This window comes from Citrus clementina, unplaced genomic scaffold (genome assembly GCF_000493195.1).
Source record: "Citrus clementina cultivar Clemenules unplaced genomic scaffold, Citrus_clementina_v1.0 scaffold_3, whole genome shotgun sequence".
Lineage (NCBI taxonomy): Eukaryota > Viridiplantae > Streptophyta > Magnoliopsida > Sapindales > Rutaceae > Citrus > Citrus x clementina.
The window spans coordinates 6,764,478-6,783,943 of NW_006262339.1; the positions used below are offsets into that span (position 1 = coordinate 6,764,478).

Here is a 19,466-nt window from a genome sequence, read left to right on the forward strand (position 1 = left end):
TACCTCATGAAACCTAAAAGCCCACTTCCCACAACGTCCTCAACTGATGGATAGATTCTCTTTTGAAATTTGGTTATTCGACTGTGATGGGGTATTTTCGCTTTTAGTAATTAGGCCAGGCACAAAAGAACAATGGAGATATGTGATAAAGGTGAGAAGCACTTTTAAAATAACTGCTTCCCAAGTCTTTTATATGGGAAGAAATCCAAAGCTAATGTTAAAATGTGATGGGGATTGCATCTGGGGAGTGGGGATCACATAAGAGGATATTCTTCTTTATGTTTCAAGTTGGCATTCGCAGATCCGTCTGCTAGGCTCAAGCTACCATTAAAATTTAAAACTTAAAAAAGTGCATGCATGAGCAATGCACCTTTGGCCTTGGGAGAGTCCTTACACTCATAATGTAATTTCTGAAATATCTATATTAGTCCTGTATATCAGTATTCTTTTGGGGAAAAAAAAAAAAAAGTGCATACATTTATGCCAAAGAAAAAGTAAAACAAGTTTTTGCACTGCTTTCCTTTTCATGTTTCTTCTCTGCATGTTGCCTAAGTTTAGCTCCTTGACAAAACTACAAGAAGCTGACAAACACCCAATTTTCCATCTGAAGCAAATTTAGCCTAACTGAAAATACCTGAAACATGATGACAAGTAACTGCCACGAAAGCATATGCTCCATAGTGCTACATGAAGGATTTCTAGAACATGTATCGAAATCATAACAAGGCTAAATTCACCTGGCATTATGTTTATAGACACTTGCGGGGTGGGATGTGTAAACCATCAGCAATGGGGTTAGATGCAGGATTAGATTTGGAACGCAAGTTACCGAGATGGATGAAGAGAGAAGGCTATTCACGAGAATAACTGGAAAATCTTTTTCCATTGCGATATGAATTTATTGATACATCTTGAATATGAGAGTGCCCTTCACAGAGCTTTTCTTTGCTACTTCCACTAGCATTTTTTTGCCTAACTTCCAAGGGAAAAAAGATCCCAGTAGAAGTAGCAAAAAGAAGCATGGGAAAGGTACACTCCTATATTTAAAGAAATAACTACAGAAAAGAAAAGAAAGGGGGGAAAAATGAAATAAAAAAATTGTTGTACAGAGTCAAAAAACAACAGGCTTACTGTTTATGTAGCCTCTCCCTGTGACGCATCTTTCGAGAATTTACAGCTTTGGAAAGATACAAAATTTTGGAAACTATATATCCTTCTTCGATGGGGCATTGCCACTGTCAGAGTAGCAAAATTCATCACAAAATCTTGAGTCAGCCATCCAGCAAATCAGACTTGATTAGAATTGTCGAGGAGCACCAATTTTAACACTTCAGACACAAGGACATTGGATATTTACATGTACAATGAGATGGATCATGCAGTACCAAGTCGTTTCCATTTTGCCCGATAGATTTCTGCTTTCTCGGGGGCAATGATCTCAAGAGCACCAATAACACACTTGTGATATGAGAAGTCCTCAATTGAGCCATCTTCTCTTACCAATGAAAAGCAACGTGAATTCTGATGTTCAGGGTGATAGGTAACCTGAAAAAGATGGGGGAAGAAAGTATCATGATATCTCCTGCCACTATACGTACAATAATGCTAAACTACCAAAAGTAGTTTTTTTTTAAATGATGCGAAAGAACATGGCATCAGACTTGTATAAAATGTAAATGATCAGTTTGTTGAGGTAATAAAATTAGCCATCCAACTGAAAAGTCAGTTTCCGCCAAATCCCCTTTCTATCCTATCCTACAAGAAGCAACAATTAACTGAGGATCTAAGACAAATTCATCAATTAAAATAGGATTCCTTTGCACATATTATAAATATTTTAACTTTATTTTTATTAGATTTCTCCTTTATGTTAATTCCATGTTAATGAAAAGATGGCGCCCCCCCACAACCCCCCCCCCCAAAAAAAAAAACCTTGACATGTCAAAACACACACTAACCTCCCAAAGATCCATGTAACTTATTGCTTCATTTTATCTGAATTGTGTAAGTGTTGGTTAAAACTGTAATATGTGGAAAAGAATGGAAAAGAATACTGGAAAAGTGCCACAAAAATTTGATAACACTTTTTATATCGCCAATCTACTACCAACAACTATTTTCCTATAATTGAATCAACAAAATACAGGTTAACAGAATAGGTCAAGTCAACCAATCAGAACCAATAGAGATCTTAAAAAACTCTTTTAACCACATACCTCTATATCTGGAGGCTCAATTCCAAGCTTTTCATTGCGTCGAGGATGAAAATATAAAGCCCTTATCACAGTTGTTTTGTCCTTTTCACTTAACCTCTGACCAATTGAATATCTACAACAAAAGCAGCCACATAATTTTTTAGGAGAAAGAGAAAAGGCAAAAGAAACCTTTGCTCTCATTTTTTTACCCAAAAAGGAAAAAATCTTGTGAATTCGAAGAACTAACGCATCACACAAAGGGATCATGGAATTAAACAATATGGTCAGTTAGAAAACCCCCAAATATGAGTACATTTCTTAAATCTGCATTTTGATATGAAATATAAGCATGTGGGTTACTCAAACATTTCCTCATTACCGTGCTCTACTTTGTTCACAAAAGAAAGGACACTCTTAATACGGGGGGGGGGGGGGGGGGGGGTGGGTACTGACTTTAAATTCCACAAAGCAGAGCACACAGCTGGGAAGCCACCGTGCCTTGAATCACTTGATAAAAATCACGTAGGAGATAGAGAACACCATTCTACCAAAAGTTAATTTAAGTAACATGTGCGAAGCTGTGCAATTCAAGATGCTCCAATACAAGGCATCATTCCAAGGTGAAACTCCAATATGATCATTCACAATTTCAGTAAGATGTTACAGTTAATTTACAAAAATACAAAGGGAATAACAAAATCATATATAATCAAGTGTGATATGAAACTGTGTTAATTAAACATAAATGAATACCCCACTAAAGCCATAGACAGAACAAGGAGGAAATCATTGGAGAATGCTTACTTGTGTAATATTTTCTTTAAGGCATTACTGAGCCGTAGGACATCGTTATACGTCCAAGATTTTCTCAAAACCCCTCTAGATATGGTCTCGAAATCCAGGTTTCCCAGCCCTTTAAACGCAAAATCACCAAACTTAGCACCACATTTGTCAGATATAAGGCCCTGAGCTTTGCATACTTTAAGTTTTTCATTCTGCTTAGAACTGACTGGGGTGCTCAGGAGGTTATATACATCCACTGGCTTGGAAAGTGTGCGTCCCTGATGAATAATTATGGAACAGGAAATTAGAACTTTTAAATACAATTTATAGCCAAGTAATAAAGTCAAATGCTGCTCCCTCACAACTAAAAAAAGAAAATAAACAGATAAATAAATAGATAAAAATATAATCTGAAGAAAGAGAATAAATGCATGACAAAAAAAGTTGACCCAAAGCATTAATAAAAGGAAAAAAAAACAATTAAATTTCGACATTAAACGGTAAAAATTTGCACACTACTAATACTGGTAAGAAAAAATCAAAATTTACCTCCCCAGAATATATAATATCAAAGTGTCCGCCGGTGCCTACAGAAGGGACCTTTCCCCATCCTAGTGCATCTACACTCCCCTGAAGATTATCCACAGCTCCTGCCTTTGCAGCTTTAATAAAGGAAGCACCAGGATTCTGCAACAACATCCGAAACTTGAGTATGAACTACAGGCTCAACAAAAGCTTCTTTAATATCAAACCTCAAAGTTCTTCAAAGTAGGAAACAAGGCAGAGGAACTAACAGAAAAGAATGCTTGCACAAAAGGTGACGATACAGAAGAATGTTTTCGTTGTAGAGCCAAGCCTTTTGCATTTAAGCCAACAAACTCTCCTGTAGCTGACAGAGTATTAGCAACAATAAGCAAATGTTCAGGAAGTATGTTCTTGCCAGTGTCAGATATAGCGGACTCCAAATTCTGCATTTATAATTCCGTATTAGCAGTTAAGTATGAATTTATCACACATGAACAAAAACCACAAAAGAAAAAAAAAGGAAAAAGGAAAATCACAGTCAAGAGAAACATACAGTGAGAAAAAATTGTAACCCAGCGTCAATCCCATAGGCCAAACAGAAACTGCGAATATTATCTGGATGACTGCGTGTCCAGTCAATCATATCCATTATCTGGTGGCAGTCATTCATAAGTGCACTCCACAAACTTGTTATATGACATTGCCCAGACATAGAAACCCTCAGATAGAGCTCACCGAATGAATCGTCATGGGATTTTGATGCTTTTTGTTTATCCTTCCATAAAATATCCACCTTCTTAATCTCCCGGAATCCTAATAAACATGAAAAAAAAAAAAAACAAAGAAAAGAAGACTAAATATCCACAAGGGTAACATAACATATATGGAGTACCTAAATGCATTCTGGATTTTCAAAACTTTAAGTTTTGATAGTCCATTTTGCAGAGAAAAAAGAGCAGAACATTTATCAGGTTTCAAGAATTATCTGCAAGTTAAAAGATTAAAAAATAAGCGGAACTACATGGGCTCGTAATCACTATTCAGATATAAGAAACTGCATGTTTGCAAAACCACATAACAAAACTAGCTCAGTATACTCTTTTCATGTTTGGTTTTGAAGCATTTAATCATGTTTCTTCCCATCTTTGACATTCAGAATTGTCAGATTTCTAATTTTCCATTCCAGACATGCTTGGAACAGATTCAGTTCTTCCAATTCAACAAGATTTAAGAATACATTTAAGCAAATCCAAGTCTTGAATCAAAGCAATATCTACAAAGGCACAGACAAGACCGACATTTGAAACTACAAATGAGAATCAGCAAACTAGAATCAAATATCAATCAACAGTCATATCTGTTAACTTGAAAATTAAAGCAAGATAGACCTAGACATGCAGAGTGCTACCAACCTTTGACTACTGTTTTCAGAAGGAAAGGCATCACCCACATTTGAATTGTCTCCAAATCTATGGAAGTTCTCTTGAAGTTTTCAACAATCATGACAGTGACACAGAATGCGTCATTGCATTCCTTCTGCATGTTAATTGAAGAACAGTCCCTGCCATTTAATTAGATAAATTAAGATGAACAATAATCTCAAAAAAGAAATGGACAATGATGTTCCAGACAAGAACCATTATGGATTATTGCAGTAGAAGGAAACTCAGAAGTTCCAAACAGCTTTTAGTGTTATACATACGGTAAATTCAAATCCATAGTTCTGGAAAAACTGAGAGAGTACAAGAATTGGCTGGGAAAAAGTACAATTTGTAATGACAGTATAAATTTAAAGGCAAAAGCATGAAAGAAAAAGTAACCCACAATGAGAGAAATTGGAAGTGAGACAGCTATGACACTAGATAATAACTGCACAATTTATAAATTTCATACTTAAACGAATTTTAGCAGAGCAAATAACACAATTAAACAGCTTCAGATAAACTGTCAATCATTTTAGTGTAAGATATTAATAATATGCAAAACTACAAATGGTATGTCGCTAAAAAATTAGAATCCAATAGCATGTGTGTGTGCAATAAAAATTCTTTCCAGTAATTTGATTAAGGGAAATTATCCACTGTCCACCCGTTTTTTCACCGTTTTTCAAAAATACACTAATCTTTTTTTTTTTTTTTTGCAGCGCTCCACCTGAAGTTATCATTTTTTTCATTAGTCCACTCTCGTTATAACACCATTAGAACTTCGCTGACATGTAAAATTGTCATTTCACAATGACACAGTAGTGGAAAGGTGCAAAATAATATAACTTCAAGTGGAGTTCAGCAAAAAAAAAAAAAAAAGGTGGTCGGTGGATAATTTATCTTTTACATTTGAGGGTAAAAAAGTCATTTATACAATATTCTGTTAGTTTTCTTAATGGTTTCCAAACGGAAGTGGAAAAGTGAAAAGAAATGTAATTTCAGTAGATTCCAGCAAAAAAAAAGAAAAAAAGAATTGTGTATTTTTGAAAAAGTTGGAAAAAACAGGTAGACGGTGGATAATTTCCCTTTAATTAAATATTTTCAATCATATTTATCAGACAGCCTTCTTTTATATTGGAATAATCAGCAAGATCAAAATACATAATGATAAAATGCTAAAAACTCAAATGCAGACACTGCCATTTCTGGAGGAGATTAATAAAATATCAAGAAGATACGTTCAAGTTGTATGCCATAAGGCATGAAACAGGACTTAGGAGCTTATACCACGCATACTTGACCTCAGATATAGCATTATTATTTCAAAACTTTATCAACTGAGAGACAGTAAGACAGTAAGAAACAAATGTGACTGATACTCAAAACATAAAATGATTCTTTCAAACTTAATCAACTGTTTCATGACACTAAAAGCAAGTATTCCAGCATTAAATTACTACCTAAAACTCATTATCAATAGATTTAAGGATGAAGAGCAATTAGGAAAAGCATATACATACCAGAAAAAGGGAAAAAAAAAAGTTAGAAAGAAACAGATGTAAATTATAACAGCAAAATGATCAAAAGGACCAGAAACTGCACCCATTTTATGCAGAAGATAGAAGGAATATGGGTTCAAAAGTTGCCAGCCTGAGATTAGATATGCACGCTGGTAACAATCAAAAGTTGGTTAAAATTAAGAAATGAATTCAAGCCCAGATCACTCCACAGAAATGAATTTAACTGTCCTGTTTGGAGTTCAGCGCGATCAAATCAAATGTAGTGTCCATACCTAAAAAGTGGTGACTTTAAATAGACAGAATACACAATCCACATTGAACTCCTATTATATCAATCTCTACCTGTTATCTATTATACCAAGAGTTTCAATCTATTCATAACACTAGTGGTAAATAGAGTTACATGAATGTCCAGTAACTTCCTGTTGTAACAGCAATTAAATTTCACAGTTCCAGGGGGGAAGCAGCTTACTTGTTTGAAATGAGCATATCAGGAACACTGATTTTCAATTCTGTTCTAGCGGCTTTACACTGCCGGTACAAGGAATCAATAATGGAATGTTCTTTCAATCCTGTCCTCTTCATGATTTCCTGAAGGCACAAAAATTTATAGCAAAAAACAACACAGGCATATAAATGATATGTATATCCACATTGTGCTACCTTGCGCACATGGAAATGGCATATCCTACCTTGCGCACATGGAAATGGCATATCCAAGGACTAAAATGCTTCATGCTGCCCGTCTGTGGAGAGTAGCTAATATCCACAAAAGACATCAATCAGTATGAAATCACCACTTCACCATTATAGCCAATTTAAAACCAGGAGAGCAGTAAATGAAAATGAAATAGAGACATAGAAGTTGACATTATCATGGAAGTAGAAACAATATCTGACAACATTAGGCACTCCAAATGATTCTTGACTTCCAGGGCTCCATATTCAAAACCATGCCTCCTTTTCCCCAGTTTGTTGGATAAGAATAGAGACATAGTCTGGTCCGCATTGCTTTTTTTCGACCCGCATTCCAGTACGTTCTGTGCAATTTCATCAAATATCAAAACTGGTAAATTGAAAGTAATACTCAGATCCGTTTGAACATGATTGATGCATCATTTGTTTGGAACACGAAATGTAAAAAATTTTATTAACATGGTTGATCCATCAATTAGGAAACTCCACCTGGGTCATTAAAGATGCACTTCCACAAATTTTGAAGGAAAAGAAAAGGCACATAAACAAACTTGACTACACTTCTCAGAAAGAAAAGGGATGAAGGGAAAATGCACCTTTAGATTTAGCAGCGGTGAAGTTTCGAGCAAACTGATAGGTTGATCTAATGCACTGTATGCCGCCTCAGAAATAGCGCAAGCAGATAGTGAACCAACAGGTTGGTCACCGATCTCACCTGTTGGAGTAGATGTCCCCTCAATATTATAAGAGAATTGAACAATCTGATTCCCATAAGCATTTCTCACTGTTCCATCATATGCTGTGCACAGATCACGCATGAAGAACATAAGTCTTCGAGTAAGAGTACCCGGAAGATCAGCATTGTCACTAAAAGAACTGTCTCGACTTGTTACTGAATGAATAAAACATTCTAAGGGATTCAATCCTGTCAAAAAGGAATTTTCAACAACAGCGGATGGTATATAAGACTTGGCACATTCTGTATTATCCCCAGCCCTTAGCCTGTTCCAAGCAGCACAAGAGAGTTCATGGGGAAATCTAAATGACAATGGGGCTAATGAGTGTTGCAGACCAAGACACAAGCTATGCTGAACTAGCTTTAGTAAATTACCCTTGCTTCCTGCCTTAAACATACCCAACAATGAGTTGTCCTTACTCCCATACTTGTAGGCTAAATTCTGGATATCCCAGAACACATGCTTAAAAGCATCAACAGAAGCTTGACTGAGAGCGGCTGATCTCTGCTTTTCATAAGACAGGTGCTCCCCTTGCAAAGACCTGGTGCTTTCACTATCTTTAGCACTCATAAGAAAATTCATATGAGAATCCACCATCAGCTGTTGAAAATTACAAGTGTCCTGAGCTTCTCGCAAACCATAAAAAATTTCATCCATCAGAATTTTTCGGGAGCATGAGTGAGAAGCGAGGTACAAGTCTGAGAGTGAAACAGTCATGCCCCTAACTGACAGCCACTCGCAAAGAACTTCCTGAGCAGCATACAAGAAGTCAAGAACTTTATCCCGATAGCGCTTGATAAGATATTGGAAAAGATTTCCCTCATAGTCACGCAGCCAAGAAGATCCTTCAGCAGATATGAGCTTCCCACCACTAATATAAACATCTTTTGATGGAAATGTATACTCAAAATCTGGAGGCAAGAGCATGCTGAATAACTGCTTCCCAGACCAAACACTATCCTTTGAAATTTTGAAAATATCGGGTGACAGAAATCGATGAGGGCAGAACATTTGCAGCTGCTGCATTTGCAAATGGCTCAATAGAACACCATCTTCCATGAGTAAATGAGCAGCAGTCAAACTATCTTGACCAAGTGAGAGCAAGTTCCTACCACTCTGCTGATTAATTAGTTGCTTATCTAAAGCAACAAGCTCAGTGAGCTCAACTCGAGCACCAATTGCTTGAGGAATATATCCATGAAGGCAGTCACCGTCAAAGTCCCCATGGAAAGGGGAGCAACAAAGTGGATTTATTGTGACCACTGAGCTTATTGGAAGGACCTTCACTGTTAGAGCAATCAGGGAGTGCGGATGTATGGAGGGTGGCCTGTTTATCAATACAATGTCACCATCAGTTAGGGGCCTATAAATTATATCCCCTAATTCAAGTGCATCAATACGTCGAATACGAACCAGCCCACCTTTTCTGCAAACATAAAGCTCCCCTTTCTCAAGAAGACGAAAACTAATGCAGACACTTAGCCTTTCCCAGTTCCAAGAGTTCAGACGTTCAGAAATTTGTAACCTCTCTGCAACTTGACAGGGTATACCAATTTCTTTGAGTTTAATGTTAGGGTCACCAGTAACAACCATGCGAAAACAATCATCATTTCTCTTCCCAAGAACAACATCTTTGATCCATCTGAGACCAGAGCTGTTGGAAATATCAATATTCTTCTTTTGTCGGACCTCAGCAGAATCTTTTCTCGATGACTTGTCTAAGTGTAACTGCATTTCAAAAGTATAAATAAAAGCCAAAATAATTTTTCTCTCAAATAAGAAGATGCTGAAGAGTGCCTAAAGAAACAAATGCAAAACAATGTTGCACAACTTGCCTTTGATATCTTCAAGCAGTCCTGAACGAGATGACTCAATTCAATATCTCTCCCTCTGTAGTCAACCATTTTCTTTAAATGCCTGGTCCAATTATCCTACAAATTAATCAAGTACAGCATGACATGAGAAAAGAAAAACAGAACTCACACGCAATTATTTAATTAAGCCATCCAAATCTTAAGACAAGAAAAGCAGAGAAAGAGAAAAAAATACTTACAAAAAACAATTTCTTTTCATGCGAAAATGCATGTGGAACTTCTGTCACACGGTGATTATTTGGTGTTACTGGGAAACATTTGAGGAAGGGAGCATCTTTACTCAAAATAAACTCCTCTCTGATACTTGGATCAACATCTTTCAACAAATAACTTACCTATATAAGTGGACATCATAAGGACATTCAATTGGCAGCAGAGAAAGAAAGTATGACCTTATGACGAAAACAATAGATCGTGATTCTAGCTTCCAAAACCTATGACAGAAATGCTTTCAAAATAAAAACCATATGGATTTCCAATTACAACTTCTATACTCTGTTGGATTCTTCACTACTGGTTTACGCTATTTAGATTAGCAATAGATAAAAATGGTATAAGTTAACTGTTTAAATCCCCTTGCACTAGTTGAGATATGACAAAATAATGTCGTCAGGCCCTTGCTTATTAGCTTACACTTATCTGTTTAGTCATAATTTAATATTTCAAAATTCACAATTCAGACTACAGTTAGCAGAACAAACTAATCTATTTGACGGACATTTAAGCTTTTCCCTTCAGAAATTTCCACAAGAATAACAATAAAGTTCATTATCATACAACCTTTTAAGAGATGGTATAGCCTCAATGATAAAAGGTCATGCAGGAAGTAGCTGCAGAATTTTTATTTTATTTTATTTATTTATTCATTATTATTATTATTTTTGGTGAGGAGCAGAAAATATATATTAGTAAACAAGAATGAGGTTGGCAAGGCATCCAAACAAGACAAAAATGCCTGACACGTGTCTAAAATTTTCCCAAACCTTTTGGGAGGGTTTTTTTTCTTTTGGCCCGGGGGGAAAAAAACCCCCTTAACCCCTTGTTTAAAGACCCCTCCCAGGGACCCCCCCCCCCCCCCCCCCCCGGGTCAAAACCCTTCCCAGTATAGATGGATGCAAAAGATGGAAAGAACTTTGTCTTCACCATAGCATTCCTCCGCCCCCATCAGTTATCTCTTTATTAGAAATGGCTTCTGAAAAGAATTATAAGATTTGTCCTCAGTCCAACTTTACAACAAAAGGCATCTTTTTCCACCTCCTGGAAATATTACAAGAAAGATAAAGCAAGACTGACTGAAAGATTGGTATCATGGGGGAAGTGGCATTTGAATAACAGAAACTATTACAAATATCAAGCAATTCACAATTGATATGTAAAGCAATAAAATACTAAATAGTATCTTTAGTTAATACATAATGATATATTAATACCCTTTTAGTTAATTTCCCCATAACATATATACTAATACATAGAGTAACTTGGTAATATAAGTAATATAGGAATAGTAAAATAGTATAACAAAAGATTAAAGACACAAAATAATTCACATTTAGAAGTACATGAGACAATAATCAGACAACAACAAATACAAATTGGTTTATCTAGTTATTTGATTGAACTGTTCCTCAGACATTTTGAATGAGATACAAAGAAGGCCATTTGGTGCAGTGCAGGACACAACGTTTAAGAAACCAAGCAATATTGACAGGGAGAGTCAAGTTTTTGAGGCAAATGACTACTTCTTGGACAAAACTTGCTGAATGTATCAATCAATCTAAACCTTCTTTTTGGCTACTTATTGATGTTATATAAACAAAGTAATTTGGTACTGGAAAATTTTAATAATAATGATTATGCAAAATCATCAATATGCATTTATCTACAATTTTAATGCAAGCAACAGTCCAAAAGATAGATTTTGGCCATTAGTAACAACCATACAGAATAACTGAATGATTAAAAGAAAAAAATATGAAGAAATTAAGAGGAAAAGTAATTCATATTTAATGGAAATACGAGCAGAGGCAACACAAATATTGCCAACATAAGGAGTGCAGGCAAAAACATAGCAAGAAATTATTCCGTGCTACATTATAAACAGAATTGGCTCGCATGACTATGGTATTTTCTCTAGTAGCAAACAGAAAGATATTTTACACATAAAATAATATCTTTTACAATGAAGGTAAACAGGCAGCCTAAAACCAGACCATCATAAAAAAGAAAAGAAAGAGAGTGTTATAGTCGACTAAATCTAGAAATATGACTATCACTTATTGGATCTAATACAACAGACATGAATATACAGCAATCAGGGTCTTTCCAGCATTCAACATAACATACACATCTGCAATTTGTATAAGTGTGTGTAACTGTTTTACAGAAATGCATATTCATATTAATGGAGAAAATTATATATATATATATAGCAAAGGGCGTGCTACCTGTTTACATGATAAAACCTTTCTGTTTGGTTTCACACTATTTTCTTCTTGTTGAGCATCAAATGGAATAAAACCCCAGTAATCATCAGGCAATTTTTTATTCTTCTTTGACAGCTTTTCATCTATTTCAACAATAATAGCAGTTTTCCCTGAGAGATCTTTAGATGAAAGTTTAAACCGCATTCTTGGGTACCATTGTGCAGGATTTCGCTGTTAATAGGAAAAATTAGATTCATAAGCCACAAAGGAGAAAAAGGGAACAATCTAAACAGAAGAACCAAAAATACTTACAACACAATATTTGCAAACCCTTGGCTGTTCTTTCCGTGAAGAACCAGCCCCCTGGGACATGCATAATAAGAAAAATCAGAAAAGCATGACCTAAAAGATTATTCCACATTACAGTCGTTGACAAGACTGACAACTTTTTAGCCATTATACTCCCTAATATTAATCTTGGACTAGTATGCAGTGCAAAGTTTCTCACATTGATCACATGTAAATTCATGGACGGTGACAAAAATCGAAACACCAGCAAACTCAATTTTTCTTTCAAGCATTTTAGGACAAATCATAAAGAAAACATCAAGCAAAATACAACAAACTAAAACACTATTTGAAACATAGTCCATTTTAAGATTTACTACTTTCACCAAAACGCTATCACATATTGATCAATGGTGGATTGGGTGTGGGAGCACTAGCCCTTCCCAGCACAGTGAGTCTGCAAAAAATTTTGCAACTTTTAGCCAATTTCTAGCCGCTGCATAATCTGCATTATAATTTTTCCCCAAACTCTTTGCAGCCTGCTAAACTAGTTTATAGTCTATATATATATATATATAACTTCACATGGATGTTCATGATTCAGGCTCTTAACTTTTTTTCAGACATAGGGATCATCAAATGCACTGAGAACTAGATAAAAGGATTTCAGATTTGACTCAATGACGTCAAAGATCACAACTTTTCTTTTGTTCTCTGCAGTAAGATAATTAGAATTTTGTTGAATTGATAACCGCAGGAGGTCAAACATACATACAACTTAGGTGTGTGTAGTCATGTACTAATACTGCTGATATGGTTACTTCTAAGCTAATTAAACACCATAATGCTGCATTGGACGTTACTTCTATATATATATAGAGAGAGAGAGAGAGAGAGAGCTCCACTATTTTTTTAGATTTCTCAATCCCAGAAAATGGAAATATATCTAGCTAAATAAAGATAATCACAGATATCCCTAACTTTTCCAGTAGTACAAAACTTCTCATATCAACTCATAGCACTAGGTACCTAACCTTTTGTCTTTCTTTCCGGATAGTTTTGCACTTAGGACAGATACTATTTAAAAGCTTTGCAATGTCTGATAGAAAATATGGATGTAGTATTGTGAATGGAAACTTGATAAAGCCAAAGTGCCCTGAAAATTGATGGAAATACAGTTAGTGCAAAATTAGCAGAATTTATAAATAAGTATATATCAGTAAAGATAATATCGTCCAAATTATGCATCAGACCTTCGCAGGCTTTCCTATCTTTAGCTCCACATGAGGAGCACTCATTAGTTGGGTTCGGAAGCCCCAACCTAGGATTGGTGACCTCACTGACTGCACCAATTTCCATTACGGATAACTTTTCCTGTTTAATAAATCAGAATATTAAACTTTATCATGATAAATACATCACATCATTCTGAAAAATAAACTTAAGCAATGAAATAGTAAAAAGGTCTTCTTTCTCCATTTTGCCACGGCTAAACAGCCAAAGCATATAACATACAAGAACACAATGTGATGGGTTAAAAAAATCAAAGATTGAACGCAAGAAACAATTGTAAAGGAACATCAAAAGAAGTAAGAACTGAAAGAACAGAAAAGTACAGAATGAGTGTAAGGGGGGATGGAAATAGGAAATTCGTGGGGCTGCTTCAAAGAATAAATTTCATTAAACTGATACGTGCAGCAATACAATCTGATAGCTCTAAGGAGATGGGGTAGCAAAACTACCTTTTATAAACTTTTCAAAGTATAAAACAGAAAAAGAAAGTACATTAATGATGTAATGTACACTACCTTTTCGAAGTAGCATTTACTGGTCAAAACTTAAATGCACATGCATGCACATCGGTACGTGATTTACACACAAACACGTCAAAATGAATAAAATTACAAAAGAAAGGACACCAGGCACATAACATAAGTGAATAATCAGCTGAAATAGGGTCTCACTTTTTCAGTGTCTGTTGAAATTCCAAGAGATATCCCAGTCAGGATACCAGAGGGCACTTCCAGCCCTTCTTCACAGAATTCATTGTCCATTGAAGTTGGTGACCTTATATAATGGTTCGAGCAACCTACAAGCACATCCAAAGGAAGACCAACCATAAAATGGTGTTAGGCACAAATAAACACATATGCATAACAATAAGATTAAATCTAGACATCTATTGTAAAAGACCGTTCTGACAAAAACACACAATATGATACACAATAGTGCATCAGCCATGGATTGCCCAATAAAGTTCAGTAGCTTGGGGCAGCAACACAATTCACCAATGGTGAAACCAAAGACCCCTTCTTTTATCCTTTTTTCTAATTTGCTTGAACAAACTATTGTGTAATAAATCTTTGAAGGTTCCAAAAAAACCCATAAAAAAAAAACAAGGAAGAATATAAAATAACTATTAAGTTAAAGTTATCAACGATAAGAAAACCTGTTTGAAAATTTCTCTAAGACATATGTCAAAATCCCTTCAACCTGTGAGATTTGCTTGTCAGCAAAATCCTCTTGGCTTCATGAAGTGTCTTGGTATTGTGCTAAAGGCCTAGCACAAAAGACTTTAGAACTTCTTCCTCACCCACTAGCCAATCAGAAACTCAGGAAGAAGGGAAAACAGCGAAAAAATGACAATAATCATAAACCATCGGAAACAGTGTTGCAAAAACATCTAAGGCCTTAGTAAGTAAATCTTGCCACAAATTTCAATTATTATTATTATTGAAATTTGGTAAAGAAAACTATGAGTACTTATATTGGTATATAATGACAAGTGACACGCAAGTAGTGGACCAGGTATCCACCTAAAATCAATTAAAGCTATACAAAATTGTATCAACCCCCATTTCAATAAATTTTACTAGCAACAAACTTTAAATTTTTTTTTTTAAACGGTCTTCTTCATCTATTAATTGGAATCATCCAATGTATTTGTAACTAACGTTATTAATTTGATACCACATGCACATCTCGACAATTGCCTCGTGGCAGAAAAACACTCAAGCACACAATTGGTCTAAGGCTTTCTGTCAATATTTTAAATATGAACCAAACCATATATTATTAACAAATTCTTCAGAAATTATGAACAAGGAATAAAGAGATCAAGTACTGCAATCAAAAGAAAAAGAAAAGAAGACTTAAATATGTTATCTGGCCTAATACCACCACAGCTGGTCTAGGAGAAATGATAAGAGGCAAGAATCAACAAAGTATTAAATGTCCATTTGGTTCCTCAAAAGATTAAGGGTAGTTTAATATGTGTCTAAACAGAACCTTTGAGTATAACTTGTGTCATGATATGAATAGGCATGCCACCACCAGAAAAATATATATTGCTCAATACATTTATAGTCCTTAAATTGTTGTGGTTACAACAAAAAGTTAAGATCGCTTGCTTTGCATATTTGGAATCAATCTTCAAACTATCTCTCGTCGTAAAAGAAAAAGAATCATATCAAAAATGAATAACCAAAAAAGAAAAGCCAAAGGCATTCTAGCGTACAAATAACGGTCAAAACAAAAATAGATAAATGAATGAATAACAGCAAAACTTATAGCACTTAAAAATTAATCAAGAGATCAAACCGAAAGGTATTAGCTAAAGCATAGCTTTGGGCATCTGATTGATGCACCTCTAATGTATTTTATAAAATTCAGCACCGGCTTGCTACCCTAAGAGAATTCCATGTTACTTAAGCATGAATGAGGAAATCACCCTGATAAAAAGAGTAGGTTGCATGAGAACTTCAAAAATTTTCACCAAACATGACAAATATATCCATTGCACGCCAATTTATTCATACGTCACACATGTAATTCATAACAAAAATAACACGAGGCAATCAAGATCGCACACGTGCCACATCAAACTGAAAAATTAACATGCGGACAAAGTGGCAGTTACTTTTAAACACTTCCATAACCCACCATAATCAATTAGTACATACAAACTACCATTCGCGCCAATTCAAAAATCAAGTGCGAACATCATCACTGCTTTCTCAATTTGAATTTTTTTTTTTAAAGTTTCAAATAAGCAAAAGCACCAAACCCACCAATCCACCACCAAAAACAAAGGATCCCTCCATGAACAATCTAATGAAACAACCTACATGAGCTGTCAATTTCATTCATTGATCCGAACACATGAAAACCCCCTCACTCCCCCCATCCCCCCCCCCCCCCCCAAAAAAAAAGCCAAGAAAAACAAAACAGTGCGAACTATAACCAACTAAAGAAAAAAAAAAGCAGCTAGCAAGTCATTTATTTAAAAAAGAAAAAAGAAAAAAAAAGCGCACCATTGACACCATTGATCAATCAATTACAGAAAGACTTCGTCATTTGCAGCTTAAAAAGAAAAGGAAAAGAAGTCATATCAATCACTGACGATCAACAAAAAAGACTCAAACTTTATAAGCACATTGCTCGAGTTTCAAACTTTTACCCCCCTAACGACCAACAAAACCCCATATCACTCACTCACATTACTTCAAAACCCATGAGCTTCATTACTCATTGCATCCAAATAAACCCATATTTACATGCAAACAAAGAAACAAAACCACCCACCGTAATCCCCCAAAAAAAAAAAGTATTAAAGAAAACAAAAAATAACGAGACAAATAAATAACCACGATGAATTGTCACATACAAATTCTGAAAATAAGAAAAAATAAATAAACAGACCTTTTACTCACTTTGTAATGTACTTTTAACAGTCTTCACTTGAGAAGACAGGCAAATACAAAGAGAACTCAAAGGACTGAGCAGAGTGATGATCTTGAAACAAACAGTAAAGAAGCCCAGTGAATAATATAATAAATAAAACCACTGATAACTGAGTTAAAAAAAAAAAACGTAAATAAACCAAGAATTGAAGGGCAAAAAGGCTAGTGAAGACGCCGTCGTTTCGTTTCTACTGATCAAAAGACAAAACGCCGAGTTCAAGGCAAGAGAGTTGCGAAACTGCAACAGTAACGGTAGACTTTGAAAGAGACACGGGGGCGAGGACTATTTTTATAAGGTTCTTTTTCTTGTGTCAGTTATATACCCCTGCTTTTCTTTTTAATTACGATTTTATCAGCCCTTTTTCCTAAATAAAAATTGACAAATAAAGGAATTTTGTTTTCTAATCTTTAATTTATGGGATTCAGCTTTTTTTTGAAAGAAAATCTTATCTTTTCAGATAAAGCCTTTGGATTTGATTATTACTCGAATGTTATTGATTATTCTTACAGTTTGGAATTTGGAATAAATTTTAAAATTATGGGTATTTATTCATATATAATTATTACTTTCAAGGTATGGAGACTTTATACTTTAATGGTCATAACAATTTTATTACTTAGGGAGGACGTAACTTAAATTGTGGTACAATTTTTTTTTTCAAAAAAAAAAATTGTATGAGGAATGGAATATAATTTAATATATTTAAAATATAATAACATATGATTTTAGATTTTTTTTTTCTATCACAACGTAATATGTAATAACATAATCTTTTAGTATTGATGTTACACATATCTTGTTTGTGGTTGAAAGATTGAACATGATTCTTAATCAAACATGAAGAAGTAATTAAGGTTGGACGAAATGATTATAATTGAACCAATAATCAACTTAAACCAATCCAAACTAATTCCGTTCAGTTCAATTTTGACATTTAATTTTAGTTTGATTTCAAGAACTTTTGATCAATTAGTTTTCGTTCAGGACAAAATTTAAAATATAAACAAAAAATTAATATTTGAATTAAAGTTGGACCGAATCCAAACATTTCAATTTTTAGAATTTAATAAGTTCAAAATCAAAACTAAATTTACCAACATCAGAATTAACATTTTATTTATCGAAATTAAACTAATGAAAATGCATTATTACGTATATGTAGATAATGAAAAGTTTTCATGAAATAGTAATAAATAATAATAATTACGTTATTAATCCATACCATATTCCTCAAATTTCCTGTGATCAAATTTGTCCACAGCCAGCTAAGAATGAAGTTTAGGTTAATTTGTACATGCTACATTTGCATTATTTTCTAATCTTCCCAAATACACACCAATTGATTTTATTATTATTTTTTGGGAAGTACAACTAGGAGTGTTGTTATGAAGAAAGTTAGTTGTCATGGGCAAAGCAAAATTATTAATTATCCAAAACAGGAGAATGAAAATGAATGAATGAATTTACTCGCGGGGAAGGCTGGAAGAGTGGCTGATTCGTAATTAATGAGAGTGGTGGGGGCCAATTATAGGTCCCAGCATTCTGCAGAGGAAGCTAAAACAACAGTCAAAGGGCAGACCTGGAAAAGCCGGAAAAACAGAAAAACATTGGGCTTTGCGCTGAGACATACATATTTTATGAATTATGAGTTTGGATAATTTAACTTAAATTTTTTTATACAAATTTTAAGTCATTAAATACGATTTTAACTTTTAATATTCATCGGGTAATTTTTAAAAACTTTTCCTGAGGTTTGGGTTTATTATAAATAGATGACGAGAATTTATTTATTTATAAAAAATCCTCTACTGTCAGTTAATTTTAACATTGACCGTTAGTTGACTGTGCAAAGATAATATTACCCTTAATAACAGTTTGTAGACGGATATAACTAAAAAAAAACTAAAATTGTTGGTTATTTTACCCTCTTTAAATTATTGATATTTCCTTAAAGTTCCTACAAGAAAGATAAAATTAAAAACTTGAAAAATCCTCTTTAAATTATTGATATTTCCTTAAAGTTCCTACAAGAAAGATAAAATTAAAAACTTGAAAATGAAATAGTCATAATCTTTACCTATGATATTATAAATCTTTGAAATTGACAAGGATAAAATTGTCAAAAAATAGGATTTGTGCTTTTCGTGCCAACAATTTTAGTTTTTTTTTTAGTTATGTCAGTCTACAAACTGTTGTTAAGGGCAATATTGTCTTTGCACAGTCAACTAACGGTTAATGTTAAAATTAACTGACGGTAG

General features: G+C 34.4%; 1 protein-coding gene across 4 annotated transcripts; it reads right to left on the reverse strand.

Moving 5' to 3' along the window:
• Positions 1-893: 893 nt before the first annotated feature.
• Positions 894-17,293, reverse strand: LOC18048918 (DNA-directed RNA polymerase IV subunit 1). Of its 4 annotated transcripts, none has more exons than XM_006440458.2 (19): positions 17,178-17,293; positions 14,430-14,554; positions 13,719-13,839; positions 13,500-13,621; positions 12,490-12,540; positions 12,199-12,408; positions 9,934-10,089; positions 9,716-9,811; positions 7,740-9,608; positions 7,318-7,487; positions 7,140-7,206; positions 6,920-7,038; positions 4,916-5,064; positions 4,057-4,316; positions 3,773-3,946; positions 3,528-3,665; positions 3,000-3,256; positions 2,217-2,328; positions 894-1,545 (listed from the first exon to the last, which is right to left on the reverse strand). In XM_006440458.2, the coding sequence occupies exons 2-19, from the start codon at positions 14,517-14,519 to the stop codon at positions 1,375-1,377; spliced, it is 4,332 nt and encodes a 1,443-aa protein (XP_006440521.1). In that variant the 5' UTR covers positions 14,520-14,554; positions 17,178-17,293; the 3' UTR covers positions 894-1,374. The 4 variants fall into 4 exon arrangements, 3 of the variants coding, with proteins under 3 accessions (XP_006440521.1, XP_024044270.1, XP_024044271.1); XM_024188502.1 differs by having other exon boundaries at positions 17,167-17,189; XR_002906460.1 differs by lacking the exons at positions 894-1,545; positions 2,217-2,328; positions 3,000-3,256 and having other exon boundaries at positions 3,576-3,665; positions 3,773-3,867.
• Positions 17,294-19,466: the final 2,173 nt, after the last annotated feature.

Excerpts from the sequence above, each read along its gene's own strand:
- LOC18048918 (XM_006440458.2), bottom strand. The coding sequence starts at position 14,519 with ATGGACAATGAATTCTGTGAAGAAGGGCTGGAAGTGCCCTCTGGTATC. Across the intron at positions 4,317-4,915 it reads TCTGAAAACAGTAGTCAAAG|GATTCCGGGAGATTAAGAAG; the intron begins GTTGGTAGCACT and ends CATGTTTATTAG. Across the intron at positions 1,546-2,216 it reads TTGAGCCTCCAGATATAGAG|GTTACCTATCACCCTGAACA; the intron begins GTATGTGGTTAA and ends CATCTTTTTCAG.